The sequence below is a fragment of the Anguilla rostrata genome, chromosome 6 (genome assembly GCF_018555375.3).
Source record: "Anguilla rostrata isolate EN2019 chromosome 6, ASM1855537v3, whole genome shotgun sequence".
Taxonomy (NCBI): Eukaryota; Metazoa; Chordata; class Actinopteri; order Anguilliformes; family Anguillidae; genus Anguilla; species Anguilla rostrata.
The window spans coordinates 22,496,044-22,512,834 of record NC_057938.1 but is presented as its reverse complement, the minus strand read 5'-3'; the positions used below and the strand labels follow the sequence as shown (position 1 = coordinate 22,512,834).

Here is a 16,791-nt window from a genome sequence, read left to right as displayed (position 1 = left end):
AAATGATCTTGCAGGTACGCCCATATGGTAGATTATAGGAGCTATTGTACTTCTTGAGTATACAAGAGGACGCATTCAACATTCAACATGAACTGTTGCATAAAAAAAAGCTAAACACATAAAACGCATACACCATAAATTAAGAAATGAACATAAGGACCATTAACAGGATGCAATATACATGAGTATATCCATGGAACACTCCCTAGACCTGAAATAGAATATTTTCAAGTATTTATGAAAATGCAGTCCAAGTAGACTGAGTCCACACCTGTGAGCAGTCGCTGTGTGCAGCAGGACGACTTGATCTGTATTTAGAGAAATTCTGAATTCAAAGTAAACTTTTAAATGTACACAGAAAAGCTTTCCTATTAGCAAGTACGGTGAACGTGGAGAATGTTCCGCCCAGGCTCAATACAAGTGTGTGTACCGGACTGCTAACTGTACCCACGAGGCAATGTAAACAAAATACTGTGCAAGTTGAACCAAACTATGAGTTCTATAAAACATGGCTGCTGTCTTTCTGGAGCAAATGACTGGACAATTCGATGACGCTCCCTGGCTAAGAAAAATTGTAGATAATCCACATTTTTAACAGGTTTTCTAAAGATGTTCCTGACATCTAGATGGAACGATACAAACGATGTAATTTTATTGCCATAAAACAAATTTATGAAAGAACATTTTCTTGTTCTCCATACATTCAAAACAAATGGCTCAAGAAATATTAAAGCTTGAATATTCAAAAAAAAAAAAATTCCTCAGCTCAAAAAGCTGAACTGGCAGTATTTAAAAAGGACCCAAGCTGGTCTCCAGTTAAATTAAAAATCTGAATTCATTGCACTATTTTGGGCCTTTTTCAATTAGACAAAGGCAGCCAAGCTCTACCTTTACCAACAGTGTTACAGTTTACTAAAAAGCAGCAGTTAAATTAAAAAAACACCACTTGACTAATAGTAAAAACCAATGTGTGCATTTCCATTCAAGCCTTGACATTTTTTTTTTTAATTATGCATGTGTGTAGTTTGTATGCATAGAGCACTGCTGTATTGGTGTTTGTATGTGTGTGTGTATGTGTGTGTGTGTGTGTGTCTGTGTGTATGTGTTTGTGTGTGTGTGTGTGTGTGTGTGTGTGTACATGTGCGTGTGTGTGTTGTGTGCACACATGCATGAGTGTTCTATGGATGCAGGTGTAGTGATGTGTATGTTGCGCGTGGTGCCAGTCGGAGCAGGTGTTCATGATGCGGTGTCCGTCGGGTGTTTCAACACTGCGCTGTACTTCATGGGGGCTGCATCCGCCTTCAGCACCACCTCCACCAGGGAGAAGATGGAGATCTCCTGAGAAGACCCAAGCATCCGTTACAGCAGGGAGATCCAGTGGACGCAGGGACACACAGAGGCATATATGTATTCATGTACACACATGCACACACACATGCACTAACACAAGCACACACGCACGCACACAAGCATGCACGCACGCACGCACACACAGTCCCAATTCACCACCTAATCACACCCCCTGTGTTTTGAGGTACGCTAGTTATAAGTGTCACTAACATAAGAGTCACTCACAAGCGAGGGAAGGTAGGCGGGCGACAGGGAGCACAAAAAGCAGCATTTGTGTGGGATGCACTTTTGGTCTGCTCTGACGAATTGGAATTTACAGATGGGAATTTTCAAAGAACTGATTATTATCAAAAATGAATCATCACCACTTAAAAGAATATCACTTAACGGTTGGGCACAGTGAGCTACTTTAAACCAGCACATTTGCATTACAAAAAATGAATACCGCAATTTAGATTCATGTTATCAGTACACTTTAACTGACGAAAATTGCCTCATTTCAGAGACTTGTTTGCAAACAAGGCAAGACTGGAATAACCACGATACTTGTCTTTTGAAAAGGCGTGACATGGCAGTCAAATTGCATTTAAATGTGGTTAGGGTTAGGGTGCCATGCTTTAACGATTCCGGCAATGGCCTTAGGTGACGCAATGCATGCTGGGTCAGCACTCGCTTTTTAGCCAGCACTTTAATTTCCTCGTTATTGAGGGAACGTCGGAGGACCGAACAGCGACTGCTCCTCGCTGAAATTTGGCTCACTCAGTTCTGGGACAACCCTTGTACAAGATGAAGACTCTTGTGAATGTGCAAAATGACTAAGTGTGTAGTCAGAGTGATTAGGAGAAAAAATGGGACCGAGGGACACACGTTTACTTCAGTACTCTGGATTTCTGCATGATGCGACTATGATCACGTGACCTCATGGTGAATTTTTGGGTGGCGTGCAGCCGCATCTTCGTTTAGCGTATCCGAGGTCCCAGCACTGAACTCCTACAAACCAATCAATTTACCAGCAAGTGCCTCACCAGCAACCTGATTTCCAGATTGGTCATTTGGCTACACCATGTACTGGCTGCAAGAACCATTTACTGTCATGGACTTCAAGGACTTCGTAACTTCAAAATGGGGTCAGTATCCCAGGACTGTGTGAATTAGCTACATGCACAAAACCGTAGGATTGAGCAAAGACTGAAAGCACAGAAGCTCAAAAGGCTTGAAATCCCACCGGCCAAACTGCCCCTTTGACATCATTTCGGGCCAGATGGCTCATTGAATTGGTATGCCGGTACCAAAATTTTCACCCGAGTGGTAATCGGAAAATCAGGCATCAGAACCGCCCCTGTGGCGACCCTTTTGAACCCAGGAAAAGTGACGGCTTGCAGAGGGTCTTTTTTTGACTGTGGGCACTTGCTGGGCCCTCGGCGAACGTGGGAAGAACCCTTACCTGCCGCACAGAACCCTGCTCTGGGTCCTCTGCTGCCCAAATGAGAGTGAGCTCTGGCTTCTTCCCCACCTTGTTGAAATGGAAGTTCTCAAGGCCTTGCAAAGCCTGTCAGGAAACAAACAAGACCAGGTCAAAACCTAGCATATGGCTGGACCGGCCGACCAATGGTGTAACTTCATCACTCACTCAGTTACTCAGTCACAGAAATTCACATTTATAGGGCTGGCCCGGCTGTTGCGGTCCAGCCAAAAAGGCACTTAAAACAGATCCACAGCTTCCTCTCATGTACTACCCACTAAATGTGAAACGCCCGCTAACCTTGGTGGGCGACTGCATTTCTTACACCATTTACTCACTTAGAAAATGCCCTTATATAGAACTACTGTAAACACAGCGAGCAGTTTGGGAGCTGATGGACAGCAATCCACCAATCACAGCCCATTGAAAGTGAAAATCTGCCTTTACCTTTGACCAGCAAATCATTTCATCTCATTCGCCTAATGCATTTATGTTATGCCACTACACTGCTGTTTAATTAGATTTCCCCTCAATTAATGCAAAGAGGCACGTTCGGTTCCTTATCAGAACAAATGCGATTACTCATGCTTTTGGAGAAGAGTGCCACACTGACGCTAAATCACAGGCGCTGACAGGCTTGGTAATTCCTTCCAGCAGTAGATAAGATGGTACAGTTCCGCTCCTTGTATTTTTCCAGGTCACACATCTCCTTTCTCCGTTTATGCTGTGCCATAAAACGGTTAATATGACGAGTGATGTGCACATTAACACACGGTGGTGAATCAGTTACACATGCAAACCTTGACTCGGCTACTGAAGTCCATTTGGGTGGGTTAACTCTTGAGAGCTGAGAGGTTTTAGTGGGCCCAGAGGGTCTTTATGGAGCAATGATGTATGGCCTAAAACACTGACTTAGAGGGAAAAAGTTTACCTTCAGCTTGCAAAAGTTGTACTTTGCCTTCCAAATATTCATCGCCTTTTTGTACAGTCAACCTAGGCGTCATTTTATTGACTAAGGGGATGTGGGTGCTAAGTGATAACTATGACGTAAACTATGAATCACTTTTAAGAACAGTAGTAGATGTCCTTTGTACAGCCATGTGAGTTAACACTTTGCTCTTGTCATCACTCTGATACAAGTGAATCTTGGTCTCATTTATCCACAAGCCTTTTTCTAGATCTTACAAACTGTAACCTGGCTATGCTGGTTTTGTGGCTAACTGGTGGTTTGAATCTTGCGGTGCAGCTTCTGTAGTTCTGTTCGTGAGGTCTTCTGCAGACAGCACGTCACTGACACATCCACACCTGCCTCCTGTAGAGTGTTTCTGATCTGTTGCACAGGTGTCTGAGGTTTCTCCAACTGTAGAGGTCTTCCTTGGTCTACCAGGTCCTTTCCAATTACTGAGCTCACCAGTGCTCTCTTTCTTCTGAATGATGTTCCAAATTGTTGATTTTTGCAAATGCCAATAAAAAAACTCAAAAGGCAATCAAAAGCCTAGAATCCAGACTAGATACTGAAAGCTCTCTTATACCTGCACTAAGGATGCAAATGAACACACTTGACTAATCCGAAACACCTGTGAAGCCATTTGGCCCAAACATAATGGAGCAGCGACCTGGGCGGACTATGCATAAAAAGTGCTGTAATTTCTACATGGTGGAACCCTTTAATAAAAGCTAAGAATCTGAACTTTAACCACGTGAATTGTTTGATTACAAATCAAACATTGCAGAGTACAGAGCCAAATCAATAAATCAATCTCTCTCTCCCAAACGTTATGGAGCTCACTGTATATACGACATATTACTCCGCAGTTCTCTGACAGTGCAAACCCTCACAGTCATACTCACATTGCAGTAGATGCGCTTCTGCACACCGTATCTCAGCACCAGCACATCGAAGGCCTGGTCCAGAACACCCATGACCATGGCCTCAGACTCCAGGGGCCCCGATTCCTGCAGGCAAACTCAAGCGCTCAGAGGACAAGTGAAACTCACTGGACCACGCTAATCCAGGGAGCCCATTTCAACAAGCAGCTCCACACACAGCTGGACAAAGACTGTGACTTTACAGGAGGCATCTACCACGTGCGGTCAAACAGCTTGGTGGAGCATTATTTCAATCTCCAATCAGACTGCTTACACTAGTGCCTACCATAAGGACCATTTGGCCAAAGCTTGGGTCAAACCAACCAGCATCTGTATAATTGAGATAGTGATGAAGTATATCTGAGACATTTATGGAGATTATGTAGCCCCAGTGATGCTAAAAGGGAAAAAAAATGAATAACTTGCATAACTGTTACTCTATCATCAAAGAATTTATTATCACCTCCTGTTTATGAACAGCATGTATACAATAGAGACTACCGGTATGTGCCCACATAGCTCAACAAAAAGTACCATTTGTACTGTGCTGTAGCAAGTTCCCATCAACGGGCTGAAGGAGTCAGGTCGTGCTGGAAGACTTTTTTGCACTTTGCTTAGTGATGATTGATCACTGTACAGATGTGAATGTCCTCGTTTTCAAATCACATTTAAAGTATTTGAATGATTCTTACCAAATGTACTCTGGTTCTCATTCCTGTCATATTTCTACTTGCCCGGCATCATTATGTGCAGAAATTGATATTCTGGCAAAATTAATAGTGCCAAAGAGGCATTTAGTGCTTGATGTCGCTGAGCGAACGCGTGTGATGTCACTGAGGGACGGTTACCTTAACGAAGGCGGCGAAGAACAGCTCCGAGCTCATCTCCTGGACTCTCTTGGACGCGGTCTTCTTGTCGTTGCAGTGCGAGGCCCGCTTCTGAACATCGTCCTCGGTCAGACTCATATGGGGGCCGCACCCTGCAGACACACACAGGGGACTTTGTGGGAGCGCGCACACACACACACAGGGGCCACAGCCTGTGTACAGCTGTGCATGGAAAGAGCACAATGCAGAGACAGACCCACACAGTACTGTAACTCCCAAAGGCCTCGCCCACTTGCACACTCAGAATGGCGTTTTTATTGCCCATGCACTACATTCACGTCCAGAGATGCAAACAAAATTTCCACATTTTCCAATGAATGGGAAATTCATTAACATGATATACATCCTCCTGCTCCTCGGACCTGCTCCTAGGAGGATAAATCTGTTCCACCCCATCTTGGGCAGCGCCTCCAAACCACCTTGCTGCACCCTGGTCAGCGAGTCTCTTTCCTGCTCCACCCTGCCTGCCTGTCTAGTCTCCCCTTCTCCACCCAGCGGCTCACCCAGAGACGCAGCCAGGAGGCGGTGCACGATGACGTCCGGGTAGCGGCGGATGGGCGAGGTGAAGTGGGTGTAGAGGGGCACGTTCAGGGCGTAGTGCCGGAAGAGGGGCTCGTCCTTCAGAACCCCGGAGCAGAAGTAAATGGCCATCTGAAAGAGAACAGCTTTCAGTGTGGAAGGGGGCCGAAAGGAAGTACATGGAACAACGACAAAGATACTCGGAACAAAAAACAAAAGAATAAATAAATAAATAAATCTTGCTCGCTTTACAATTTTGAACACTTCATCCAGACCTGGATAAAGATAAGACGCATATTTCAGTAAAATGTTACTGAAATAAGCATCTTCCTTGTACTTTTTTATACTTATTTAAATAACACAGAATGAAATCAATATGAATTCAATTTTTACCAAGAGGTCATCAAAAGATTTTTCCACCATACCTGAGAGAATGCAGCCTATTATTGTGGCTATAAGATCAGCAGGAAACTCAAGGGGAAAACTCTGAAGTTAACAAAGCCTGCGGTGAGACGTTTTCTAGATTCCCATGGATCTGGAGGGACTCTGAGGGGCACCGACACTGTCTCGGTCTCTTACCTGCATTGGCCGGGAGCACATGTGGGTGAGGACCTCTTTCCTGGCGCTGGAGTACTGGTCATTCCCCAGCGTCTCATTCAGGCTTTTCTGTCAAACACACCCAGTGAGGGACTGTAAGCCCAGATTATGTCCGACATGGTTTCACATATAAGACAGCAGCACAAAAGTACTTTTCTTTTTTTTTTCCTTTACGGAGGCTACAAGCTTTGTGAGATCTCACAGCCGTTCTCTGCAGAAATATCAGCAGTTTACCTCACAGTCTAAGTGCGTGTGCGTAATTTCACATTTAAATGAATCTAAAGTCAGGAAGTGTTGGAAAATGAAGCCTTATGTATGACTAACCATTAAACGACCATGTCATATTGGCACAACAAGGCTGGATCCATCACCAATGGATGCCACCTTGAAACCGCCGACGTTCTGCAGAACCCAGCATCAGGATAACGCATCTCTCCAAACACGGTCTGCCATCTTCTATTCACTTCATAAGTTAACAAGGAGTGAGGAGATTTAAATGAGCTTTATGCGTTATGGTGCCCATGACACGGTGCTAGAGGCTGTGAAACATGACATCCCCAAATACCTCCATACCCGGAACATCAATTTTGCATCGCGGGCTACTGGCAATTTGGTTGGCTGTCATTCATCAAACCCGAGTTACATTAAAATTTACACATTCGACCATGAACCAGATTAGATCATGCCAGCTCTGAAGTAATCTAGGACGGACCCACGTAGTGATGTGTGTGAAAGTATGTGGAGTATTGTGCAGTTGAGTGGTGTTTAGTATGTGGGATTGGGGCCTGTGGGAAGTATGTGGGAAGCATGTAGGGACTATGTAGGCGAGGGGCTCTGTTGCTAGATGATACCCACATGGAGCGCCCCTGCAGAAGAGAAGTCCAGGTTCAGGCCCATCTGGTCACAGAACTCAGTCAGGTCGTCCACCATCTTAGTCTGGGGCGGCGGGTGGCGACGCAGCAGAGCCTGCTTGGGAAAGCTGCGGTAGATCTGGTGAGCGACCGCCATGTTGGCCAGCAGCATGAACTCCTCAACGAGCCTGCGGGAGACAGAGGGAGGGGCATAAAGAGTCTCACACAGCAATGGTCATCTCAGCCTATGAGTGGTGAGGGGGAGGAGCATTCTCTATCTCCCACAGCAACAGCCATCTTAATTAGCCTGAGCATGGTAAGGGGCGTAGCATTCTCTGTCTCCCACAGCACTGGCCATCTTAATTAACCTGTGAGTGGTGAGGGGGAGGAGAATTCTCTGTCTCACATAGCAATGCCCATCTTAATGAACCACAGAGTAGTGAAAGGGAGGGGCATTCTCTGTCTCGCACTGCAACGGCCACCTTAATTAACCTGTGAGTGGTGAGGGGGAGGAGCATTCTCTGTCCCACATTTGAAAGCCCATCTTAATTAACCTGTGAGTGGTGAGGAAGGGATGCTCACTCAACTAAAGCTAGCAGGAGAGAGCAGGATGAATGAATACTCACATGTTCACTCTCATATGTTTATCGTTTCTATCCGAAATGCGCACACACTCACTTTGGCTTAAACAGGCTCTACAGTCATCTAATAACAAATAACATAAGCCACACTTGCGCTCGTCATGTTCAATAGGAAACTGTATGTATTCCGATGAATGCTCCTTGATGAGAAGCATTCGAATAAGAAAGTAATTCAAAACTGCCAAGACAAAAACGCATCTATTCTGTCTGCAGTCAGCAAAGACGGGCTTTAATATCAGTCGAAAACAAAGGGACAGCATCCCCAAACATGCCAACATTCAACCAGGTCTCTGTTTGGGCCAAGTCAATCTGGGACACAATAAATGCTTAGCTTTATACTGCAACCACCTGCCAACTTGGAAGCACAATATCCTGAAAAGCATAACCACTCTCACATTTGCAATATGACTATGCTCCATCTCTCCTGACTCAAGTCAGACATGGCTCTGAATCCACTCCGTTTCCTCCACACACAAACCCACGGGAGCTGACTTCCTGTCTTCCCACTGCCTTCAAGCCCCCTAGGCCTCTGTTGATCTCTGGTCAGATGAAGCCGCAAGCTGCCGTTTCAAAGCCACTCCAGCAGATGGCAGCATTGGGCCACTTCCAGCTGAGCTCACGGTTGAGCATGTCGATTAATAATCAGCAAGTGTCTTTCATGGTGTCAAGCACCGCAGATTTGCGAAAACTTTGGATGCAGAACTCAACAGTAGCTTACGTCACCACATTATTTATTTTAACCACAAAACGTGACCACTCGCCTCACATTTTGGAATAATTGTGGGGTCACCTACTGTTCTGGTGGTAAAATTTCTTTAAACACTTAAAGCTGGAGTTGGCCCAGCTTTCCTTCAACCACCTTGAAATCTCTTGTCTACGTAGGTTGTCATGTGCCACGCTCAGGTACAACACAGCACAGTGGCACCTCCCGCTGTACGGACCAGAATCCCTACTCTGCCAGCGCCAACTACAAAAACGCCTCTCATCCTGACCACACCAGTGTCAACTGTGGTTCTAATACTGACCATGCTGTAATTGCTCTGGGTCTCGAGTTGTGAACTATTCCTAGAAGCGTGACAGGACTAGTGAAACCTCATAAATTCTCCATAAAGCTATAATACACACTGATTTATGCTTCCAGGTCAGAGAAATGCATTTTAATAATAAAAGAAGTCAAACACCATTCTAGGCTCATTTTATTTTAAACTGGTCAAATGAAAGGCTTTTGGGATATAAATGAGGAAGGGGCAGCGCAACAGTAAAAATTTTTCAAGTCTAAGGTTTCGAACAGCTGGGAAACTAAATAAATCCACAACTGATATTTTTCTGGTGATTTTTCTAGTCTTTCACAATTGATTACAGAGACTATAAACCAGCTACCATACCCCAGGCATGACTTGCCTGTAAGCACTATTGACATCTCAAATGACCTCAGAGACAAAGGGAAACATTTTTTTTCGCAGAATGCAAAAGCCATTATGCTGGTTTGCGACAACATAGAAACATTCTGCTTTAATTGTCAAATGTAAAATACCAATTAGTACCTCAGTAACACTTAATGAAGCATTAGGAAGCGATGGTTGCTCAGTAGCTTCTTACTCATATGTTCCTGCACCTGTGAGATTTGCCTGTTGTGGCTGCTCACGCCCTAATCACCTGCTACAATGGGATTTAAATGAGTCAGTGTGTAAATGACAATGCGCCCTATCACCAGCTGCCAGGAGCTCACCTGCAGTAAAACCGCTGGATTAGCGAATGCTAATTTCCATTAAATCATTCCAAAAGCACAAAATGAAAACCAGGTTGTAATTTCCCCTCAAATTAGCTACATTATTATATAGGCAAGCATATTCCCAAAACAAAAGAAAGTTGCACTGTATATTCAGTAAACTGAGAAAAAGGGGGAACAAACTCTGTTAAGTGAAGCACAGGTAGGCCATTACAGACCCATCAGGCAAAGTCCTTGTTCTCCTCCTTCCGTACACTGTTCTGGGTCCCAGCTGTGCCCAAACACTTTTTCTTCACTTTAAGGGCTACGAACAGGAAATCTGTACTCATGAAATATGTACTGTATGAAACACAGACTCAAAAACACTGGTCACCCCAGTGGTTTCCACATTAGACTGGTAACCCCAGCTGGTCGACGTTAGACTGGTAACCCCAGCCGGTACACATTAGACTGGTAACCCCAGCTGGTCAACATTAGACTGGTAACCCCAGTGGTTTCCACATTAGACTGGTAACCCCAGCTGGTCAACATTAGACTGGTAACCCCAGTGGTTTCCACATTAGACTGGTAACCCCAGCTGGTCAACATTAGACTGGTAATCCAAGCTGGTCCACATTAGACTAGTCACCCCAGTGGTTTCCACATTAGACTGGTAACCCCAGTGGTTTCCACATTAGACTGGTAACCCCAGTGGTTTCCACATTAGACTGGTAACCCCAGTGGTTTCCACATTAGACTGGTAACCCCAGCTGGTCAACATTAGACTGGTAATCCAAGCTGGTCCACATTAGACAGGTAACCCCAGTGGTTTCCACATTAGACTGGTAACCCCAGTGGTTTCTACATTAGACTGGTAACCCCAGCCGGTACACGTTAGACTTGTAACCACAGCTGGTCAACATTAGACTGGTAATCCAAGCTGGTCCACATTAGACTAGTCACCCCAGTGGTTTCCACATTAGACTGGTAATCCAAGCTGGTCCACATTAGACTAGTCACCCCAGTGGTTTCCACATTAGACTAGTCACCCCAGTGGTTTCCACATTAGACTGGTAACCCCAGCTGGTCCACGTTAGACTGGTAACCCCAGTGGTTTCCACATTAGACTAGTCACCCCAGTGGTTTCCACATTAGACTGGTAACCCCAGCTGGTCCACGTTAGACTGGTAACCCCAGCTGGTCAACATTAGACTGGTAACCCCAGCTGGTCCATATTAGACTGGTCACCCCAGAAGGACCAGAGCTGGTCCACACTCTGGTAAGTGTCCCAAGCCAGAGAAATGTCTGCAAATTTCAGTGAATTCAGTGAAATGTTCGCTTGGACATCACAAAAGCCTGCTAACACTAAAACATTAAGGAACGAAGGCGGCACTGTAAAATACACACATTAGGGGCATATAATGTTCTGGTATACAGCTGCACCGACAAGCAGGCTCTTTAATAAAACCTGCCCATAAAATCCGTTAAGGGCAGGTAGATTAAAATAAGGAGATGTGCTCAATCATGCATACAGTGAATCCATTAGTCACTGTTTACAGATAATTACTGAATCTCGTCTATGCATATGAACTGTCAAAAAAAAAAAAGGTTTGTGACCACCTTCTTAATTAAAAGTGTCATATCACATCTTTGTTTTCATTCCACTCGAATCTCAAGGATCACCTGTGTTCTGCTGTTGTTGTTTCTCTACCATCCATGTTATTTAACTAGGATGAAATAAACAGCGATGTGGGCCAAAGTTAGGAAACACAAGGTCACCTCCGTCAGAACACATCCTGCTCAGTAACAGGAGGCTGGTAATTATCTCATGGGACGACAGTGTTTCTCCCCATTATCTACAGTATGTACGAAGAAAGTTATTATCAATGCTATTCACTCAGAAGTCCAGGGCTAACAATTCAATAGCATCGATAACCCCTATTAGCACTATAACTATCTGATGAATAAGGTTCAGATCCAAAAGCAAATGGAACAGAGTGGTTTTCTCCACTACAGTGAAGGTCTAAACCCTGGCCCAAATATCAGATGCTGTGAAAGGCACAGGAAAAAAGGCTTATGCTAAGGGTGATCAGAGCCTCACACTCTCCTGCCATCACAATACATTCATGCCTTTGCATTTAGGAAACTTTCTTAGCCAGTCAAAAAGAGGAAAAGAAAAAAAAAATCATAGACACACAGATGCTTAATCTGGCGTCCATATTAAGTATGACCGTGCGCTTACTTGTTGCTGTCTCTGTATTCATAGACATAGCAGCCTTGGGGCATCCCGCTTTCCTTGTCCAGGGTGAAGGACAGCTTCAGCTGTATGGGCAGAGAAAAACATCTTATGATGAGAACAAGCCATTCACCCCATAATGTTCTAATATTAGAGCTTTGATAAAGGTTTGAATGCACGCCCATTTTATGGAACTGAAATAGATCTTCTAATTGTCTGTGAATAGTGAATACACACAGCTGATTATGGGCCTAACATCACTTTCTGTGAATCTGACACGTGAGCGTGTTCACTAAATGCGATTGCGTGATTATTTTCGAGGAAGCTTAACAAAGTGTTTGGAGTGCTGAACACGGAGCTCACAGAAGCCAAACATCATGTGCACAGAAGGCAGGGCGGACATGGGGCATGCATATTCATGGGTACAAATTATTTTAAAAACAGAAAAACCCGAATGGGGGCCTTGTCCAAAAAGTGCTGTTCCATTAGCTCAAAGGAACTCAATTCATTGGGCAATATACACCACGCATCCCCACCAGAACACATTATGTGTGCCCAATGAACACAATTAATTCCTGGCTTCTGCTAACAAAACAATTCTGCATCCATTTCGTTCCACTGAATTTTGTAGAATTTTGAGTGCAGTTGGTGCATTTCTGTTGCAGGTTGGTATGAGTTTGTATTGAAAAAGTAGTGATTGGCCCCAATGGGGTACACCAATGTGCAAAATAAGTACATTGAGTAAGCAGAGTGTAAGTAGCAGATCTGGTGAATTCAAGGAGCACTGAACTTAAATTCCTGTAACATAATGTGTGGAGTGCTACAATTTTTGACCACAGTGCTTTAAAAATCACTTAAAGTATATAAAGCCATTTTACTAAGACAGTCTGAACAAAATGCACATAAAACATATTTCATCATATACACTACATGGCCAAATGTATGACATCCAAAATCTCATCCAAAATTATGGGCAGTAATATGGAGTTGGTCCACCATTTTGCTCCTATAACAACCTTCACTCTTCTGGAAAGCCTTTATGCTAGATGTTGGAGCACTGCTGCAGGGATTTGCTTCTATTCAGCCAGAAGAGCATTTGTGAGGTTGGGCACTGATTGAGTGATTAGGCCTGGATCGCAGTGGGCTTTCCAATTGATCCCAAAGGTGTTGGATGGGGTTGAGGTCAGGGCTCAGTCCTGGCTAGACAAGTTGTTCCACACCATTTTCAACAAAACCATTTCTATATGGACCTCGATGTGTGCCCCAAGGTATTGTCATGCTGAAACAGGAAAGGGGCTTCCCCAAACTGTTGGGAAGACAGAATCATATAGAATGCCATTGTATGCTGCAGCATTAACATTACATTACATTACATTACAGGCATTTAGCAGACGCTCTTATCCAGAGCGACTTACACAAGCATTTTGAGTAGCAATTGTTAGCTTGTATCCAATTGATACAGGCTGGATGGTGATATATCTGGCTAGCAAGTGTTCACAACCATTTTCCAAGTACCATGTCATGGTCCTTGCCGGGAATCTGAACCGGCAAACCTTCGTTGAAGCACAGTATCTTACACTGCCATCGTCTGCATTAAGATTTGCCTTCACTGGAACTAAGGGACCAGATACTTTTTGTCTTGTAGTGCACATTTGGAAAATTTGGAGAAATCCCCAATTTAAATAGAGTATTATTCTACTCCATGAATGTACTCAACCAATCATCAATCATCCTTCTGAATGCTCATTTGAACATAGGAATAATCACATGGGAATAATCTAGATGGCCAAGCTTGAACGCACAAACTGGAACAAAATGTTCAACATCTCTTCAAAAACAAATTAACATAAGCTTTAAAAAAAAAAAATCGGTTGAAATGTAATTATAAAGTAATTTGATTTATCTGAATGTCCTTCGTTAATATTCATGTCAAGCAAACCACCCACTTATTCACCTCAAATAAAGATTGCCTTTCTACGGTTATTTTCCTAGCTGTCACACTTAATGTGACAATTCTTTTAGCATATTCCATTTATGAATAAAAAACTAAATGCCGAAATAAATAAAAATAAAAAAAGGTGGGTGCTGACACTGAATATAAAACATGAAAATTTTCATTTGCAGGAATGTATTAGTGCTAATCCCCCCTTGCGCTGCCTGGGTTATCTTGCATTTACACATTTGGAGGTACTAATTAGCCAAGTTAAACTATTCAAACGCTGACTGATATTTGGCTTTTAAAGACAATGGGAAAATGACAGGCGTGCAACTCTTTCAGGAGCAATGGGCAAGCGCTTTGAGAAGCCAAGTGACATCTCAAACACCTGTCAGTGCAGGTCTGAAAAGGAGGAGGCGGGGGAGGGGGGCCCAATTTGGGCTTTCTACACAATAAACTTAATTGTTTTCTTTTTTTTACTAAAAAGCCAAAGATTTTCAGTACGTTGACAGTGCTTAGCAAAATCAGGTAAAAAAAGAAGAGAGGGCAGAGTATTAAAAGATAACCAAAAGTCACTCCTTGAGTCACAAATGGTTTTAATCCTAGTGGTGTTCCCTCTGGAACAATGATCATTATATTAATGTACTTAACAATTATTAAACATCCAATTTAAGTGGCATTTAAAAATGGTATATTTCAATATTTAAGACATGGCAGCAGAGTTGTTGGGATTGGGATGGGAGGTATGCCATGTTCAAAGCCATACCCTATACGCACACAGCACCAAGAGTTTGGTGCTTTCCAGGGTTTCCAACAGAAATAACAAACACCACCACAGGCTCCCAGTCCTTACATACGGAGTACAAAAGTTACGGAAAAATGCGAAAATGTTCCTTTATTCTTCAACTTGAAAGGCCCAACACTACTGTAAGGCCATTCAATTGCTGTGACACCATACATCAGTTTGAAAGGGCACAGACCAACGCCGACATCGCTTTCAAGGTCTGAAGCCAGCCGTTGCTCCATGTTCACCATGCTGCTTCACAGCTGGTTTACGTAGGCTGACCCCAGCAACCAAAGAGCAGCCTTTCCTCGAAGTGCAGGATAATACCCGACTGACTGGAACACGCTTTCCCTGGTTGGTTCTACAACTACTTACACAATGTCACTGTAAGGATTCAGTTATGGGCAACGGGGTTCATCAATGCACAAAAGACCAGTGCTTTTACTCTTCAGCTGGATGCGCTACAAAAACTCTAGATAAATGTGCTTTCCAAGTAGGCTCAAGCATCCCATCTTGATGAATGATTAGGTTGACATCTTACCTGTCAGTTTCACACTTTGGGCACAGGAGGAGGTGAAAATCCACTTTATTATCTTTCTCATTAACACAGCCACCTCTGTAGGAGGATACAGCATCCTGGAAATTGTTCTTAAAGTGCTTTCTGTCCTACACATTATATCGTTAAGCGGAAGTACTCGAGCAGAAACTCTTCAGAATGCTCCCATATACTTTGAGTAGCAAAACATCTTGTGTATTCTCTTCACGGCTCCACAAGCACAGTGGTGACACTTTGCAGTTTTATGTGTGGGTCTGTGGGTGGACCTCTTTGCATGTACAACCGATCAGTGCTCACAGTGTGTCTCCTTGTTGAACCTTTTTCATCTGTAAAGCACTTTGTTCGAAAACCCTTTAAACAATAACACTTTCATTATTTCTCTTCCGTTGGAAATGGAAAAGCGCTAATGACTTAGAAAAGACATTGAGCACTCACGCAAAATATTCAACTTTAATTTGAGGCCCACACACAACACCCTGTCACTGTCACTGGTCAACTTTTGAAATCGGACATGAACCCCTGGTCTGTCGGTGTGCAGTCCACGGCCTAGCTGTGTGTTTGATACCACAGTCTTCAAACACTCTACTGCTACTGTGTTTTTGATATCACAGGCTGCCAGTGCTCTACTCCTGCTGTGTGTTTGATATCACAGGCTGCCAGTGCTCTACTCCTGCTGAGTGTTTGATATCACAGGCTGCCAGCGTTCTGCTCCTGCTGTGTATTTGAAATCACAGGCTGCCAGTGCTCTACTCCTGCTGTGTGTTTGATATCACAGGCTGCCAGTGCTCTACTCCTGCTGAGTGTTTGATATCACAGGCTGCCAGTGCTCTACTCCTGCTGAGTGTTTGATATCACAGGCTGCCAGTGCTCTATTCCTGCTGAGTGTTTGATATCACAGGCTGCCAGTACTCTACTCCTGCTGTGTGTTTGATATCACAGGTGGCCGGTGTCCTACTCCAGCTGGGTGCTTGATATAAGGCGGCCCGTGTCCTACTCTTGTGCTGCATTTGATGTCATAGAAAGCCATTCTGGTATTCTGAGAGTGACCATGTCTGTACTAGTGCGACCCTGTCAGGGTTTAAGTACGACACTGAATGTGACTGTGTCAGGGTACAGTATGACAGCGATCGTGTCAAGGTGAAGTGTTACGGTATGAGTGACTGTGTAAGGGCGTAGTATTACTCCTCATGTGTTCCATATAAGGGTGTAATATTAAATTGTAAGTGTTCCGTAGAAGGGCGTAGTATTACTCCGTCAATGTGCTGTGAAAGGATGTAGTATTACTGTCAGCGTGTTATGTAAGGGTGAGGTATTACTCTGGGAATGTGTTAAGCGTGTAGCGTTAGTCTGTTAGTCTCCTGTATAAGGGTGTACTACTACTCTGTCAATGTGCCA

The 16,791-nt window shown here is 43.9% G+C and overlaps 1 protein-coding gene across 1 annotated transcript in view; it reads right to left on the bottom strand.

The window, feature by feature from the left end:
• Positions 1–649: 649 nt before the first annotated feature.
• Positions 650–16,791, bottom strand: part of dis3l2 (DIS3 like 3'-5' exoribonuclease 2) — a 44,136-nt gene continuing 27,994 nt past the window's right edge. The window contains exons 13-20 of the mRNA XM_064339030.1: positions 12,127–12,206; positions 7,540–7,723; positions 6,667–6,753; positions 6,072–6,219; positions 5,530–5,660; positions 4,664–4,768; positions 2,795–2,899; positions 650–1,338 (exon numbers count right to left, since the gene is read on the bottom strand). Of these exons, the coding sequence (XP_064195100.1) occupies positions 1,237–1,338; positions 2,795–2,899; positions 4,664–4,768; positions 5,530–5,660; positions 6,072–6,219; positions 6,667–6,753; positions 7,540–7,723; positions 12,127–12,206 (942 nt within the window). The 3' untranslated portion in view covers positions 650–1,236. The remainder of the gene's footprint in view (positions 1,339–2,794; positions 2,900–4,663; positions 4,769–5,529; positions 5,661–6,071; positions 6,220–6,666; positions 6,754–7,539; positions 7,724–12,126; positions 12,207–16,791) is intronic.